The sequence below is a fragment of the Haemaphysalis longicornis genome, unplaced genomic scaffold (genome assembly GCF_048455015.1).
Source record: "Haemaphysalis longicornis isolate Haplotype H1 unplaced genomic scaffold, Haemaphysalis longicornis Haplotype H1 scaffold_5, whole genome shotgun sequence".
Classification (NCBI taxonomy): domain Eukaryota; kingdom Metazoa; phylum Arthropoda; class Arachnida; order Ixodida; family Ixodidae; genus Haemaphysalis; species Haemaphysalis longicornis.
In genome coordinates this window covers 86,507,144-86,524,388 of record NW_027526385.1, presented here as the reverse complement: position 1 = coordinate 86,524,388, position 17,245 = coordinate 86,507,144, and the positions used below count along the sequence as shown (strand labels likewise).

General features: G+C 48.8%; 1 protein-coding gene across 4 annotated transcripts in view; it reads right to left on the bottom strand.

Annotated features, from left to right (window-relative positions):
• Window positions 1–685: 685 nt before the first annotated feature.
• The window catches only part of Wake (ankyrin repeat and fibronectin type III domain containing protein wide awake), a 585,518-nt gene continuing 568,958 nt past the window's right edge, over window positions 686–17,245 (bottom strand). For all 4 annotated transcript variants that reach the window (XM_077670881.1, XM_077670882.1, XM_077670884.1 and 1 more), the window contains 5 exons: window positions 15,667–15,891; window positions 14,950–15,116; window positions 12,359–12,601; window positions 10,896–11,151; window positions 686–4,787 (listed from right to left, as the gene is read on the bottom strand). In XM_077670881.1, coding sequence (XP_077527007.1) covers window positions 3,927–4,787; window positions 10,896–11,151; window positions 12,359–12,601; window positions 14,950–15,116; window positions 15,667–15,891 — 1,752 coding nt within the window. In that variant the 3' untranslated portion in view covers window positions 686–3,926. The remainder of the gene's footprint in view (window positions 4,788–10,895; window positions 11,152–12,358; window positions 12,602–14,949; window positions 15,117–15,666; window positions 15,892–17,245) is intronic.

The window sequence follows — 17,245 nt, the reverse complement described above, 5'->3', positions numbered from 1 at the left end:
TGTTTTTGTTGCGGTAGAAAGTAGTCTTTTCATGAAACAACTACTTTCTCGACAAACAGGGTCACTTAAGACATCGCTTATGCCAACTGGCCAGTGTTGTGCAAGACAAACTCCAAAGCGGCGGACTGCTGTGCAGCTAAAACAAGCATAGTGCGCCAGTACCAACAGTAGTGCACATCGGTACTTCTATGTTTACGTGTATTTTTGCAACTTTCATTGTTTACCCCACCATTCTTACTACTGTAAAATGAATATGCATTGCAATTAAGCGCAAATAGCTCGGTCAGCGAGCTTATAAGCCATGCCTAATTTGCGTTTGCTTTTGCCGGCCCCAGCCAATCGCACAGCTGGGCATATGACATCATAGGTTCTGTTGCGGGAAATGAGCTTGTGCGTCACATGGCCATTCCCTTTTTCCTAGTTCCATTAGGTTATCTGAGCTGAGCAAAGTGTGCGTTAAAAGTTGTGTCAGAAGTATTTTAACAAGGCAATCTTACGAATTAACCAAATTGTGTTTTGTCTGCATTGCCCCTCTAAAGCACTAGTCTTGTCCGAACTCATTTTGTGCGAGCATCATTTCTTCACTGTATACGGCACTCCTGTAATCCTTACCTGTACACTGGATATGCTTTTGTTTGTAGAGTTCATGTTGTGCTACAAATAATCGAAGCTGGGAGGCAGTAGCGTATATGCAAAAGAACAGAACATTTATGTACACATTATGCTTTCAACAGCGTTCAAACAACATTTTCCTGCCAACACAAACACACAACAGGTTACAGCGTTGCATGGGGAAACAAACGGCAATGCAGTATGCTCTCACTGTGGACGATTACAAAAATCGTGTTGTTTATTTTTCCCGGCTTGCGGTGGCGCGGCCAAGTTTTGTTTCGAGGGTTTTTCAGTTGCAAAGAGCGAGAGGTAACTGTTTCGTGGCTTAGCTTTTTTTTGGTACACCTAGCCTCTATAAAATTGCGCGTTGCACTTCATTTAGAAGCCCTTTGTTAACACTCCTGTACACATGTGCGGTGCTGTGAACTGGGTCGTAAACTTAGCGGTAACAAATCAAAAAGTTGTGGATTATTGAAGACGGCTTACGTGGGTGGCTGTTAACATTGGCTGATTACTGGAAGTACAGTGCTCTGATTTCACCCTCTTTTATCCCTTTGGTGTAGCTCTATCTGTTAGTGATTCACAAATTGACGATTCAGTGGTTGACCTCTGCATGGATTTGCGTCGGATCTCATTTTGTTGAGAATGAAAAGCATATACTTCAGTATCGAAAAATTTCTTGAGCTACTTGAGATTCTAGCAACTCCTTGGCTCCCTGTAGCAAAGGTCTTGACAGTGACTACATATTGCTGATTGCGCACCAAAAACTGCTCTATTTCTAGACCCAGTTCGTACACACCTCACACTGTACTTCGCGCCATTGATAACCCTAGCCTGAAAAACATTACCCACTGAATTTTGTATAGCGTGGCTCCTTCGTTTGAATACGCAGTATTTTTTTTCTCCTATGGTATGCTTACCAGCGGGCATAAAACAAGCTTAAAATGCTCAACACCTCTAGACACTGAAAATGGACGATGCATATTCAGGTGCGTTTCACTTTGCGGTCCTACCCAGAGAGAGAAATGTACAACAGCGGGAACAGGGACAAAGATATATATATGTATATATATATATAACACATTTTTCTTCAGTTACCGCAGCCTAGGAAACACACGTCATATCACAAGACACACTTTGACTACGGCTGCCACCTTTTCACCCATATCTGTGCAACCTTCAGGGTCCACGCTGCCGAGATCTCGACAGGCCGCTACAAGTAGTGGCCAGCAGCAATTAAGTCAGAATGACAAACCATTGCCCGCAATGTTACCATTCCTCAACACGCTTCTTCTTTCATCAGAAGTACGACATAGTAGTCACAGACCTTTATGATGTCTGCCTTTTTTTTTTTTTTTCCGAGGTTTCCAATTCGTGGAACCCCTCGGGCTTTACAGAGATTCTCCAAACGTACCACAGCAAAGCTCTTTAGTTCCAGCGAGTTCTGACGCTGCTTTCCCCACACACTCTTGTTTTGGGTACTTTTCAAACAAACCTAGCATCACTTTTCTCGTCTGTCGTTACGTTTTCCTATTTAAGTTGTACGCATTTGCCACTCTACCACTTTGCATGTTGGAGCAGGTTACTCTAACAAAGATTCGAACATAACAGTGACATTTAGTTTAGTATTTGGTGGGAATTGAGGAAAACATTTGTGTTTTGTTGAAACCTTTTCAAGAATATACTTTTAAATCGCATCGCTTCAAATGAATTCGACCTCAAGTGAGATGATAATCACGTATTGTAGTATTGCCATTATTCATGTTGTATTAATTTCATTAACAACTAAGCTTGAAATTTGGTAAAAGAAAGTGTTAAAATGTCTCACTGTGTGCTCTAAGTTTGTTTTGCCTAAAGTCATTGAAGCCTCAACTTCAAAAAAGGTGCCCTAAAGGAGCTGAAAGGTTTTGCCCCCATATTTTCCTAGGTTTGCACTGTTTTTGAATCAAATGGCTGGTTCACTTAGAGTCATTGTATAACAGATACAGCTGGTCACTATTGGTCAAATCTAATTACCTGCGTCTCACACAGAAATGTCTTCGATACACTAAACAACAGACTCTGGATCCCTCAACGAAAAGAAAGTTACACCTAGTAACAATAACATGTTGTTGCCCCGCATTACATTCGGCTTTGCGATGATCAGAACTGTAGTGGCTTTTCTGTCTGCTAAGGCACCTTTTCATCAGTACTGTCGGCTCTTGTTAATTCAGCCTCAGTTAATTCGATTTCACCACTTAATTGATCTAATTTATAGAGACCAGGAGGGTGGGAAGCAATGTATTTTGACTTTGGTAAGTTCACTTATCTGCTTCATCCAGCGCAGTTTTAGTGGTCCCAGCAGGTATCAAAATTAACAAGAGCTGACCGTTGTTTGTATTTAGACTTCCTATCCACACTACATGTTATTGGTAAACACTTTGATCTTCATTATGAGCACTATTGCTCAAAGCGAGCTCACGTTTACTCTTTTTCACTTCTGGTTATGATGCCTTCCTTGAACACTATTACAACCATTTTTTCAGCCGTACAAGCTGCCACTAAGTGGCTCTATTTCAGGAGTGCTATAGTACTTATTGTTCTGCAAGCACACCAGAGCTGCACATAATGCTCACTTTTTGGCCTGTAATACTTTCTGTTGGATCTAGGTTAAACTCTCGAAACAAATTTCTACGCAGAAAACACCTCGCAGAAATGTCAACATGGAGCGAATTTCCTACGCACACCAGCACACTTGCCCCGGCTTTCTACTGTGGCAGCCCGTCTCACACACTGGGAAAATGAACGACGCCCACGACAAACACGCTATCACAACGATCAAAATAAATTAGACAAAACCAGGATGGCGGCGCCCAGCACCACTACATGAGAACATACTTTGAAATAAATTAGGAGCACGACGTGAACCAAGCCAGCTCGAAACCGCACTTTCCCAGTGCCAACAGTTATGTCTGTCAACAATTCACAAAGTTCCGCAACGTCGACAGTGTGTATAGTCAGCCTCCCTTCTTGAATCGCCGATGAGTTGAAGAGGCTTTAATAGTAGTAGCTTGCGTGATTGCTTGTTGTTTGAAATGCTTTGTTCACTACCTGCGGAAATAAAACACTGTCACCGCGCACGTCAGTCAAAAAGGTGTCGCTCGGTGCAGCGTCAAAATCCCCCGTAGTTGCTGCCGGAGTGTACTTGCAGCATCGTCGAGTTTACCCTCAACTTTTAGCTGCCATGTTACTCGGGAGAAAGTTCTAAAACACATGAGCACACTCCAGTCTCAACAACGCAATCGCAGACAGCATGAATTGACACACTGCGGAGTCTACATTTCCTCCGAGTTCCGTAACCTCACAAACAACCGCCCCTTGGTCCATGGGTTCTGTAGCTTCAGCGGCTGAAAGTCTCCGCTGAGGCAGCGCTCGCGCGAGCCCACCACAGCGACGAGGCAAAAGTCCGCCAGCCGCTCGTCACCGTACAGCGGGCCTGTCCGCCCCTTGGCGATCACGGCTGTGTTCAGTTGTCGCACCACGAGCTCCACTACTTCCCTCGCTGTCGTCTCCGCCGTGACGTGAAGCTTGATACTCGTTCCGGGCGGCAGCCCCGACTCGTACGCCGCGTACACCCGGAGGACACTGGGTGCCAGCGACGACGACGACAGGGTGTCTTCCTCGTAGTCGTCATCGTCGACGTCAAAGGACACCGATCCGTCGCGACCTTCGTTCGACGACGTCTCGTCCATCTCGTCCGCGTCTTCTTGCGACCTGTCCAGAGCGAGGCGCGACGCCGATGCACAGCGCCGGATTTCAACGGGTGCGCCTCCGACGGCTCCCGAGGTCGTGGTGTTTGGTCCGCCGACGGTGAGGAACAGCTTGGCGTCGATGAGATCGTCGACGCGGGAGACTCGTCGCGCCTGGGCTGACGACGTTGTCATGGGCGGCACTATGGACGGCTGCGTCGGCCGTCGCCGAGTGGGGCTTGACGATGTGGGTGACGGTGCCGTTGAGCTGGGTGTCGTCCAGATGGCGCCAAGCGGCAGCCCTCCGTTGAGCGTGCGGTCGCGGGCGAAAGACAGTGCATCCATGATCCAGCGCATGCCACGCCATGTCTGCTCCAGTTGCGTCTGGAACTCCTGCAGCTGCATGAGCCGGTTCCGCGCTGCTGCAACTTCTGGAGCCGAGAAAGCCTGAGAGCAAGAGAGTGATTGAGAGTTAAAACTCCTCGTAGAGCTGAAGACAAACATGCTGCCTTTTGCAGCATCAGTGAAGCAAATCTATTAACATGGAAGATTTAAGCAAGAAAGTATTTTCACTGCAATGACTCCTGGTACTTGTACAACATCTGAGGAGAAATTTCTCCTAATTAAGTAACAAGAAAAGAAAACTTGATGGTAGTGAGAACTTGATGCTCCATAACTGCACGTCCCAATTGGCTTTCAAGCAAATTAAAGTTCTGCCCACTATGAACTTATGGAATATCCAAATACAAATATCACAGAGGTCAATAAATGAAAATGAATGTCCCAGTGAATTGTGTTCATTCCCTTATTGCTGTTTGCGCTGTTAATTTTCCGTTCATTTTTATCAGACACCAAGAAAACAAGGACGCATTGCCACCAGACAAAGCACACTTGAAGGCTAGCATGTGGTAAAAGGCACTTAAGAAAGCAACGGGAAAGTACCACTTTGGCCATTTTCAGCTGACGCGACAGGGAATGTTATACAGGTGGCGTTGGCCCGTGAAACAATAGCCGTGCCAAGTTGTCTGTCGTCCATAGATCAAGTGCTTCTTTCTACTGCTTTTTGAATGCACAACCCTGAGCCATAAATAGTGTATAACTTTGGTCCAAAATGTTCCTCACCAAGATGAGCCTCACCCTCCGTTAACGATTGAGGATTGGAATCAGCTTCCAAATGAAATAGCCAATGAGCATTGTGAGCCAGCGCACCGACTACTAGCGACACCTGCCCGACACATCAGAAGCCAGCGCCGCAAGCGCACAGACTACGGCGACACCTGCCGGCCACATCGAAAGCGAGCACGAAGCCGAGGAGAGCGAGTGTGCGGCGCGCGGCCGGCGGTAGTAGCTTGAGAGGCTCCTCGAGGCGTCTTGCCTCGCTAATAAAGTTAGTTTTCTGCCTTCGAGTGCCTTGGTCGCGTCTCGGGCCCTCGCTGGCCCGCGTCGCCCCTCACAACTGGCGCAGTCGACCCCGAACCGTGCCTGGAGCATCGCCCCGTGAAGTTTCGTCGCCCAGCGCTCCCTCCGTGTGCAAGTGCTACCGCCCACTTCGCCGGAGCCATTTCGCGCTTCGCCCTGTGTTTCGCCAACTATCGTGTTGGCGCCTGCCCGCCCGATGAAGTAACCTGCCTTCAGTGCCCACACCGTTCGCCCTACTCGCCCTCTCGTCTCGTAACCAGTTTGCTGCCTTGTACCGCCATGCCGCTCGTGAATTGGAACGAGGCTACGCCAGAGGACCTCGCAGGCTTTACAGCAGATTATCTCCGTGAAGAGTTGGCTCGCCGAAATCTGGACGCTACCGGGCCGAAGGAAGAAGTAATAAACCGCCTTATCGCCGACATCGCTCAAAACCGCTCAGCCACGCCCACTTCCCCAGACTCCGCGGCGTCCACCCAGCGCCCTGACACAGCACCGCCTACGCCGGGCTCCGATGCAGCACAAACTACCGAGTTGCTGACAGGTTTACTTCAGCAGCTCCTTCATGTGTCGCAACGCGCTGCAGTCCCTGTTCAAGTCACAACTCTTCCAGACCTGTCCGCATCGCTTCCTACTTACAGTGGGGACGGCGGCATTTCAGCGTCCCACTGGATTGAAGAGTTGGAGCGAACTCAAAACCTTGCTTCGTGGCAGCTTTCAACACTACTCGCCGTCGCCATGAGCAAACTTCGTGGAGCGGCCGCTGATTGGAAAGCCGTCATTGGCCGTCAATGCCCGACGTGGGAAACGTTCAGGCAAGCGTTCCTAGATCAATTCAGCGCCAAGCAGACCTTGCTGCAGTGGCAACAAGTAGTTACTTGTCGCGTGCAAGCACACGAAGAGAATCTTGTCAACTACTCTCTGGCAAAGCTGAAGCTCATCTCTGGATGCCCAGTCACTCTCTCGGACACTCAGCGCATAGAGTATGCCCTTCAAGGCATTGCCGACTCGAACCTGGCCACTACTATAGCAGCACAACGCCCAGCGACCGTCGCAGCATATATGGACATTGTCACTCAGCTTGATCAAACACTGAGCCATTCGGCCATTCCATTTTTACGCCCAGGGTATCTAAACGCCACACCACCCACTCCAAGCCTACAGTCGCCTTCCCGCAACTCAGCGTACAACGAGCCGGCCACAGCGAATTTCAGCCCTGCCACCAGACCAACAAGAGTTCCGATACCACACCATCTCCGCTAAACATGGTGCTCCTGCCTACCGTCCTGGACAGAACTTGGCCGAAGCTGTGTGCTTCCAATGCCGCCAAAAAGGACATCTCGCATCCAAGTGTCCATCTGGAGCTACCGCTCCAACGTCTAGTACACATTCTTCCCCAGCTCTCCACAGTACCCCTTCGGAAACCCTCGATGGATCACTGGTCCAGTGTGCCCTTGTTACCACCACAATTGCTGGGATTGGTCAAGTGGATGCATTTCCCGACAGTGGATCGAAAGTGACGCTTGTTTCCCGCTGCCTGGTCAGCTCTTTGCCCCTCTTGCCCTGGACTAGACCCCCTCTAGTCGTCGTCGGTGGAGAAACAGTAGCTCCAGCTGGTGCCGTATGTTTGAAGGTTTCTGTCGGACCTATCACCGCCTTGGTTGAAGCAGCCGCCCTCCATAATAATGCTGTGCCACTTATATTAGGTGAAGACTGGTTTTCTGCAAGCCATGCACAATTGGTGTTTCAGCCACCCATGCCAACTGAAATTCGCCACGCACCCACAGGAACGATTGTTCGGTGCCATGAACGACTGTTGCCCAGGATGTCGAACGCTGTTATGATCCAGGGGCCCTCTTTCAATCACCATATGCCTGGACATCACAGATCAGCAGGCCTCCAGCGTTTGCCACTCCCAGGACCAGAAGAGCAGCCGTGGTTACCACTATCTTGCCAAGATAATGTTCCAAACACCTACAGCCCCTCTGCGGCATGCAAGCAAGCTGCTTCTCCAATAGTTGAGCAGAAACGCAGCCAATCCAAAAGCAAGTTGAGCAAAAGTCGCAGCAGCAACAGCACAAGTGGCAGTTCCCGCAAGCCCTCGTCCTCATCGAGCAGTAAAGCGCACAAGAGCAGTTCAAGAAACAAGGAGCGGCACAAAGATCCACCCCAGGAGAAAAACAAGTCATGTGACGCCAAACCTTCATCTGCAGGAGATGTTGAGCACAAGGCAGAGCACAAGCCACCCGAACTAAAGCAGTTGGAAGCCAAAATCACAGAGCCAAAATTGTCTGAGGCCAAAAGTTCATCGTCAGAAACTGATTCAAGGCGAGCAGACAAGTCATCGCAGAAGCACCGAGACAAGTCGTTCAGCTACAAAAAGCGTTCCTCCAAGGGGCACAGTTCTCAAAAAGAAGCAGCATTGAAAGTCTCTTCGCTTCTACCGCCAGCACACGCAGAACCCGCCTCCGCAAAGCCTTCAATGAGCAACTCCGTGCTACGTCGTCCACCATCGTCGCCGCCTCCCCCTTCCAACAAACCGCGAAAGCAGAAGTCGGAACGGAAGAAAAAGGAGTCTTCCAAATTGCATCAGCCCAAGAATTCGGCCAAAAAGCCCCGGTGTCGGCAAAGCAGAAGCCACCACCAGAACCCTCGGAACGGAAGTTACGGCCAGAGCCTCTGGAGTGGAAGCTGCCAGCGGAGCCCCTGGAGCAAAAGCCGCCCGAACCCCTAAGCGCTTCAAGGACTATTCTCTCTCGCAGTGAAGGCAGCAAGCAGTGCCACTTGCGTGACCAAAGGGACTTGGTCCAACAGAGAGGGGCCGGATGTGAGCCAGCGCACCGACTACTAGCGACACCTGCCCGACACATCAGAAGCCAGCGCCGCAAGCGCACAGACTACGGCGACACCTGCCGGCCACATCGAAAGCGAGCACGAAGCCGAGGAGAGCGAGTGTGCGGCGCGCGGCCAGCGGTAGTAGCTTGAGAGGCTCCTCGAGGCGTCTTGCCTCGCTAATAAAGTTAGTTTTCTGCCTTCGAGTGCCTTGGTCGCGTCTCGGGCCCTCGCTGGCCCGCGTCGCCCCTCACAGCATAATCCTCTGAATGAAACACATTTGAAAACTGTACCGTCGTAATGTCTGTGTATTAGTTGTGTAACCAGTTGCTTTTTTATATTTTGCACTTTTATGCCACTTCGAATTGTGGCATTAGTTGCGTAGCGAGTTTTATGAATATTATTTCCCTGTAATCCCAACTTTGGAATTGTATCCTGCTTTATGTTCTTGGTCAGCAATTGCCTTTGTGTATGCTTGTTCGACTCCCCCCCCCCCCCTTTATGTAATACCCTGTGAGGGGTCCTTAAAGGGACACTGAAGTGAATTTGTCAAGCTCCCGTTTTTGCTTGCACTGCGTAGACTGGCTCAAATTAGCACACTTTTCATCGTTTATCCGGTTGACAAATCGGTAATTATTTTACAAAGCGCGAAAGAAGAAAAACTACCATGCGCGGTTTGCGGCGGCCGCACCAACTAAGGCTGTGACGTTGAGAGGAGGGGCGCCGTGATTGGACGATGCCCAAGGTTAGCAATCACACAAGTTTCGGTTTCGGTTTCGGTTCTGTAAAACATAACCAATGGCTTTGTTGGATGGGCATTCTCAATATCTCAGTAATCATCGTACCGCGCTTCTGCCATGTTGTCGGCTGTAAAATGCCCAAGATAAGCCTCCCAGGACGGCTTGTAGTCGTAGCATTCACTAGCCGAGACCTACGCAGTGCATGAACGCCCTCCGCGTACCCGCAGACGCCCAAATGTCATGCGCTTTTCCCCCATATTTGGAGCTTGCCTCCCTCATGCCTGTATCGTAAAAAGCGTGTTCGCACCAGGCCAAGGGTCTGTTCATTCTGGCCTGTGCCCACTATCTGCAAGCAGTCGGTGCTTATGGCAACAGCACGCCAACGAGAACTCGCTAGCGCGCCAGTGCCAGCCTGCGCGCGTTTTGTGAACTAGTTCGTGTAGCCATGAACGTTGCGGCCCAAAAAAAGGTGAACTCAATATAGAAAACATCGGCGGAAAACAAAAAAGTCAACTTACAAAAAAAAAAGCACGTACCCGCGGGGATTCGAACCCGTGACTCGCAAAACATTTGCGGCGAAATTCCAGCGCCCCAGACCGCTAGGCCACAGAGCCGGACGCAAATGCTTTGCTAATATAGGGTATATATTGTACAACCGGTTTACACTTTTATTTAATTTTGGCATTTCAAGCCGCTTAGGTGACTATTTGTTGTACTGCGATCGTGCAGTAAGCGTCGCCCGAGTTTCCACAGTAGCTCACGTCTAGCAATTGCATTTCGTAGACGGAAAAGCGTTCGCAGATGCGTAGTCGTGCTGCTGACCGCTGTGCTTGTTCGCCCAGCGCAAAAAAGTGCTTCCCGCGCCCTAGTTTTACGCCGTACGGTAAAAATATCAGTTGATTTTATTTGCTTAGTACCTATATTGACTTCGCTGACTCTTCTCCCGCCTTCAAGAGGCCTTATATTTTCCTACTGGCGTACCAGTCAGCGAAGCATCGCATGTGCAGCGCTTGTGTGAAGCGACCTTGACTTGGAGCTAGATACAGTGTACAAACAAACCAAGTAAAGAAAGGCACATTCTTCCATTCACAAACGTGTCCTGGCTTCGTTTCAACTAAGCGAACGAATTGCGACCAAGCAATTTTTTTTTAACCTCCTTGATTGCGACGACCCGCCGGCGGCCGGCGGACGAAACGCTGGGCCGACGGACTCTGTCGGCCGGGGAGCCGTGCAGTAGCGCAGCCGTGGTGCAGCCAATTGCCAGCTCATCCCCTCCTGACGTCACACGAAAACGCCACAGAAAATGGGCGAGCGTAAAGAGAGGAGGACAGCGTTTTCGAATTAGTTTTTCTACTAAATAAAATCGCGTAAACGCGCCTACAGTGGTTGAAACATGGCCTGGGGACTCCGGACTACAATTTGCGCTTGTAATCCCGCAATGTTTAGATATCACTTCAGTGTCCCTTTAAAGGCAAATAGATGATGATGATTAAGGAGGAGGAGCAGGAGGAGTAGGAGGAGAAACATGTTGTTTGGATGTTTGGAAACACAGTGAAAGAGGAATCACCTCTCGGTTGGCGTGTTGTGCGAGCACCGTGTCGGTCTCGAGGATGGCAGAGACGCGGGCGTAGCGCGCTATGAGCGGCGCCTGGTAGGTGCTGAGGTGCACCACTTCGAACACCTGCACGGGCAGCGCCAGGCAGTCGGCGCGCGAGGTCAGCTCGTCTCGCTGGCCGGGAACCGAGCAGACGCTCTCCACCGCAGGCAGCACCAACAGGAAGCTCACTCCCTCCGCCAGCTCCACCACCTCGGCGTCGTACAGCCTGCGTGCGGAAGAGAAGATGCACCATGTTTGTCATGCTAGGGTTTGCACGTCGCACTACAATTGATTGATTGTAAGGTTTAACGTGCCGATGCAATGCAAGCAATGAGGTATTGCATAGTGCAGGGCTCCGGATTAATTTTGATTACCGGGGATCTTTAACATGCACTGAAATATGCACACACGAGCATTTTTGCTTTTCGCCTCCATCAGAAAAGCAGCCACCGCAGCTGGGAATCAAACCCGCGTCCTCGTGCTCAGCAGCACAACGCCTTAGCCACTGAGCCACCACGGCGGGTAACGTCGCACTGCAAACAACGCTGCCGAACACAAAATGTGAAGTTCCAGAGTTCACATCCAGGCTGGCCATCTGACCACAGAGCTCACTGCAGAAAGCAGGCTAATTCTCGCGACTTCAAATATAAAGCAGGCTGGAAGGATGTAAATCTTTTTTTCAGATCTCGGCTAGCCAGAAGATAGCTGTGGGGCTATTATAGTGTGAATTGACACTAGGCGAAGGAGGGTAGGAAGCACGGGGTGATATTTGAGCTGCGTAATACTTGAGCTGCGTAATTTCGTGCAGCGCAAAATCTGGAAGCCTTAATACTTCGTGCACTTTTCCAGTTAAAAAGTATCTTTCACTGCTGCAATAATGTGAAGTGAGCTACCGAAGGCGAGTTGTTTCAAATAAAGTGCATTTTGCATTCACAATGTGTTTAAAGGAACCCTGCAACACTTTTTTTAACTTTCTTCAAAGTCTCAAATGCTTTCAGAACGTGGTCACTGAACACATCCAGTACCTATAATAGGAGGCCACAAAGTAGTACCTCAGCCAAAAATCACTGCTCTATGCCCATCAGATAACTTAAAAACTCACTCAAGTAAATTTTCTCTCTTTCCTGGTCTTGGTGCTCTTCGAGCGCTCGAGTTACGTAATTACAGCGGTGTAGCCGCTATTGGCCGGCTTTCCTTCAGGTGCAGCAATGAGTGCATTTGACAGCCACTTTAAGAAGAGAGCCACAAAAGCAAAACATGAACGGATGACGTATCTAGTGTGACAAGCAAATGACACAGTGCTGCTCTGTGCTGGTGATAACTATAGCTTCTGCAGTGACTCCAGAGGGGAAGGAAAGAGTTAAAGTTTATATCGGAAGTAGTACAGAGTCCCTATAAGAGATAGAGTGTTAGGGACATTGCTGGGTCCATACCTGTGGGCGTCGTACAGCTCCGGTGGAATCTCCAGTTGGGTGAAGAGGTTCCTGGCCGCTTTCGAAACCGCCCGCTGGAAGCGCAACTGCGATTCATCCGGTGGCTGCCTGCTGCATTCAGGCTCTCCGCCAGTCTCTGGCGACGATGACGGGGCTTCGTCAGGCCGCAGTTCGTCGCCGCTTGTTTGGGTTGGTACCGGCTGGTTGAGATCACCCAAGCTCTTCAGCCACTGCCACTCCTCACTGAAAAATAGTAGAGTGGAAGTGGAAATGGAAATGGGTGGTTGCATGCATTGCCTGCTCGACACAAGTTCCGGAGCTGATTTAAGATGTCACCAGCGCCATGCAGCAACTACCGTATTTACTCGCGTAATGAACCCACTTTTTTCCCCGAAAATTCGGCATGAATTTCGGGGGAGGGTTCATTATGCAGGAAAAAATTTCAACAGATTTTTAGAAGTTGAAATTTCATACAATAAAGCTGCTAAGAGAAGCGCTATCAGAGCCTTATTATTTTTGTAAAAACATGTAGGTAATTATGTAATCAAATTTCTTTTATTTCTAACTTGCTAGAGGCCCCCTACTCGCCACGGAGCTGTTCAAGTCGCTTGCGGCTTAACATTCATTGTCGGCCCGCAGCGTATCATCTTCCGCGCTGTCAAGGCACTCCAAAACTTTTTTTCCCGCACCGGGAAATTTCTTTTCTTTGGGGCTGCGGAGCACACGGGGATCTCTTTTCATCGCCCAAAAACGTCTCGCACGCAGTGGGTCAACACTGAAATGCTGCCCAGCCACGTGGTTGCCATGTGCATCAACGCATGCTCCACCACCTTCAGTTAAAAACCGGCTGTGTAGCTCACGTACTAGCCAATCGTACAGCGCGCGCCAGGAGCACAAAAAAAGGTCGGAACACAGCTGAACAACAAAATCACACAGCGTAACCGTGGAGCAGCAAGAGCAGAGGGGTGAGGAGTACGTTTAGTGCTTTGTTTGGACGCCGCTAGAACCAGCCGGTAGAGCAAAGAGCAGGGAAGGAGTGCGGAGAACGTTTTGTGCTTTGTTCACACACCACAACATTTTCATGACGCAAGATGGTCCGTTTTGTGTTCAACAGGTGGCGCTACGCAAGCGCGCAAATTTTAAATTGTGAGCCACGGCATTCGCGCTCACGTCTCCAGCTACCGTTGAGATTTCTTTTTTGTTATATGCGTTTTTAGCATTTCTGCGCATACTCTAGCGTGATGCCAGGTTGGTGCGATCATCTACGGCATCATCAACGATGCTGAGATAAAAGCATATTCTCGGTGCATTTTCTATTTATTCAAAGTGACAAAAAAGGAAATTCCCAAGAAGAAAAGTGGGGGAGGGTTCATTACGCGAGTGGGTCTATTATGCGAGTAAATACGGTAATTAATTAAGAAGGTTCAGTGGCATTTGTGGTGGTAGATGGTTCACGCTTTTTAGTATTGGGTAGCCATTCAGTCTACACGAAGCTCAAAGTCAGCTGAGAATCATGGTTCACTTTTGAAAGGCTTGATAACTTGTTGAAGCAGTTATCCGTTTCCAGTAGTAAAAAAAAAAAAAAAAAAACAACTCCTGTTCTAGTTTGTGCTCTGCCTACATGATCTGAGTTGATCACATCTGGGTATATACCGTATTTATTCGAATCTAACGCGCCCTCGATTGTAACGCGCACCCGTTTTTCGTGACCTCCCCCCCCGAAAAAAAAAAATCTTGATTGTAACGCGCACCCGTCAGCCAGCACCTGCTCGCTTTGAAATCGCTCCTGTTTGTAGGGCTAACTGCATCGCCCGGACTTTGAGCAGCTCGGTCGTCACGGGCCACTGCGCCGCTCGCTGCTCTTGAACGTATTCTGCGAGCCGCTCTTCTATTTCGGCGAACCGGCCCTGCTTCGGTCCACTGAAGCCCTTTCGTGTAGCCTTTCTGGCGAAAATAGTCTCCTGCTGCTTGCGCCAGTCCCGCACGCATGTTTCCGGAACTCCGAATGCGCGTGATGCGGCCCGATTTCCGTCCGTCTCCGCACACATTATGACTTTCCTTTTAAAAGCGGCATCATGATGAACTCGGCGTATCTTCGCTGTCGGCACGTCCATGCTGGTAGATCAAACGCAGAAAACGGGTAGACTAACCTAAGCACATGTACTACCACAGCACACGGAGGACGCTACGAGGCGGCCATTTTGAAATGCCGATGGCGATATGATATCGGAGATTTAGGCTCGTACTCGATTCTAACGCGCACCCAATTTTTGGACCCGATATATCGGAAAAAAGGTGCGCGTTAGATTCGAGTAAATACGGTACGTGTAATGCCAGTTTCACTGTGATGCCAGTTTTTTGTGATTGTATGACTCATTTTCATTTGTAAGCTCTCCTACAATAACGTCATACTGGCACCGTAGGTATTTGCACTAAATAAATATATTTATTTGTTTATTAATACATATATAAATGAATGAATGAATGAAATGTGTCACGAAACAAAACAAACAGTGCCTGCCAGTGCTGTGAAACAGTTAAACTGTATGAATGTTCCAATCTTGAAGTTTCCCCATGAGCAAGCGGCGTACCGTGAGACGTGCGGGTTGTCCCGTATGCGGCAGTGAGGAAGCACGTTGGGATTCCGATAGGGCACCATGATGCTGATGAGGTCCATGGAGCTCTTGAGTTTCAGGTAGCCCAGGTAGAGGCCTCGAGGCAAGGGACGGCTGCTTGTTTGGTTGTATGTCATCATCTCCTGCAACCCACATTGCGGAAACGTCATCACCGGTTGCAACAGCCACGTTCCAACAAAACTTTCAGCACACTTTTGAGGAAGCATTTGCAGGCACAGGCAACGCACAACATGCAGTGATCACTTCAAAATGTTTGTGTACAGAAAACATCCAGCTTTAGTGGAACAACGAATAGTAGCATACTTGAGGAAGTGGGGTGGGACTCACATGCAAAAATTCCTCAGAGTTTACGAGTACTGCTTTTGTGCGTGTGTTTGCATGTTTACTGCTTACACATTACTTATACGTGATATGTGATATTTATCGAAGACTTTTGAACGGGGGAGCTGCTTAAGTTTGAGTTCCATCCGTGCCTGGTCATCAGCGAACACACAGCAGATATATATGCAGCAGCTACGTGCAATCGCCCAGAAGACTGCAGTTCACACTGCGCTCAAATCCATTTCGCATTTGGGAGTATCGTAATTGTCAGCCAATTCTCTTCTTTTATTTTTAGCGAGCTTTGTTCGGCTTTCGCCACACACAAGGCCGAACGGATGGAGCAGCACGGACCTGTATGGAGGAGACGAGCAGCTCGGAGGCTGATGGCAGCTCCCCGCCGTCGCTGACGCTGGGCATGCGGCGCTGGATCTTGGCCAGGGGGATCCAGCGCACGGACAGCGCGCTCACCGTCTTGGGCTCGCTCACGTACTTGGCCACGCACACCACCGCCGTGCCCTCGTAGTCCCGCAGGGGCTTGTAGTACACCTGGCCCAGGTCTTGCACGCCCAGCGCAGACTGCAGCGTGAATTCAAGCAGAGTTACTCAGTATACCGCAATTGTGAAACTCCCCATAGGCCCCGCTATCAAAAGGCGGTCGGCGGTTAATAGCCTCCTGTGCTGGGGCAAACAGGGGGCCAAAGTTGATTAGTCTGCCATCTGTGAGCAGAAAGTTGAAATAGCACACAAGTGCTTGCGGCTGCTGCCGTGTGCCATAATAGAAAAACAGTTGAAACATTAGTGAACATTACTTAATTTAATGTTTCTTGAACTGAAAAGCAAGCTTTATTTTATTAGGTTTTGCTAATAAGTAAATCTTTATCGATTTCAGTTTTCGTGCCCTAGTTGGCGTGCCAGAACACTTTAACAAAGCAGGGGGGCCCGTACCTCCCAGATTCGGAAGTGGAGCTTCGCAACTGAAACTCTGATTTCAAGCGGAGTACGGAAAGAAAAAAATAAGAAAGCTTTGAGATTAAATGCGGTCGAAGGACAAGAAAAAGAAAACGCCACGCAGTGCAGACTAACCAACTGAAGCTATTTTCAACGTGCATGTAAACTCACACTGCTAGTCTGCACTGCGTGGTGTCTTCTTTCTGTTTGCCCTGCCCTTTTCGTGCATGATATATCCTGTCATGTCAGAAGACCAACTATCCCCTCGGATTCCTTTTAAGGAAGAGAGAGCAGTTGACATTACTGCCATTTACTATACTTCACAAGAAAGCTGCATTTCCATGTCAAGCTGCCAAAAAGTGTGCAGAGGGAGGAGTTGCTTGTAGCTAGGTTTATTTGGCACATCACTGACTGCTCCCTTCAGCGGTATCTGAAAATAGTTTTGTTCATCCACTGAACAGTGTTCACATTTTCATGCCAAGCAAGGTTGCTACATACATTAAAAGCAATCCCTGAGAATTACGATGTTTGGAAGTCCAGGCAGAGATAACACTTGCCCTTGTATGCTAAGCAAACCCCGCCAGATGTTCACCACAAAAAGTTCTAAAAGAAAAACTGCTTCAGGTACGTATGCACTGGCCTGCGCACGCCATTGGGATATGCTGTACGTAGAAACCCCCGTGAACATGAAAAGGGCATTTCTAGAAAGAATAATTTCCAGCTTCATTTGTGACTATATTTATAGATTCTAGCCAGAATTGATAGCTTCTAACTAGAAAAATTCTTAGTCTACCTAGACACAATTATCTCCAGCTTGCAGGTTTTTTTTTTCTTCCAGCCAGACTGGCAAATGCTAGCTGGAAGTAATAGCTGCCAGACAGCTAGAAATGAGCTAGAAACTGAATTTCTGGCTAGAAATTTTGCCTATTTCCAGCTAAGAAATTTCTGTTTCAATAATTCAGCTAGAAAAAAATATTTTCAC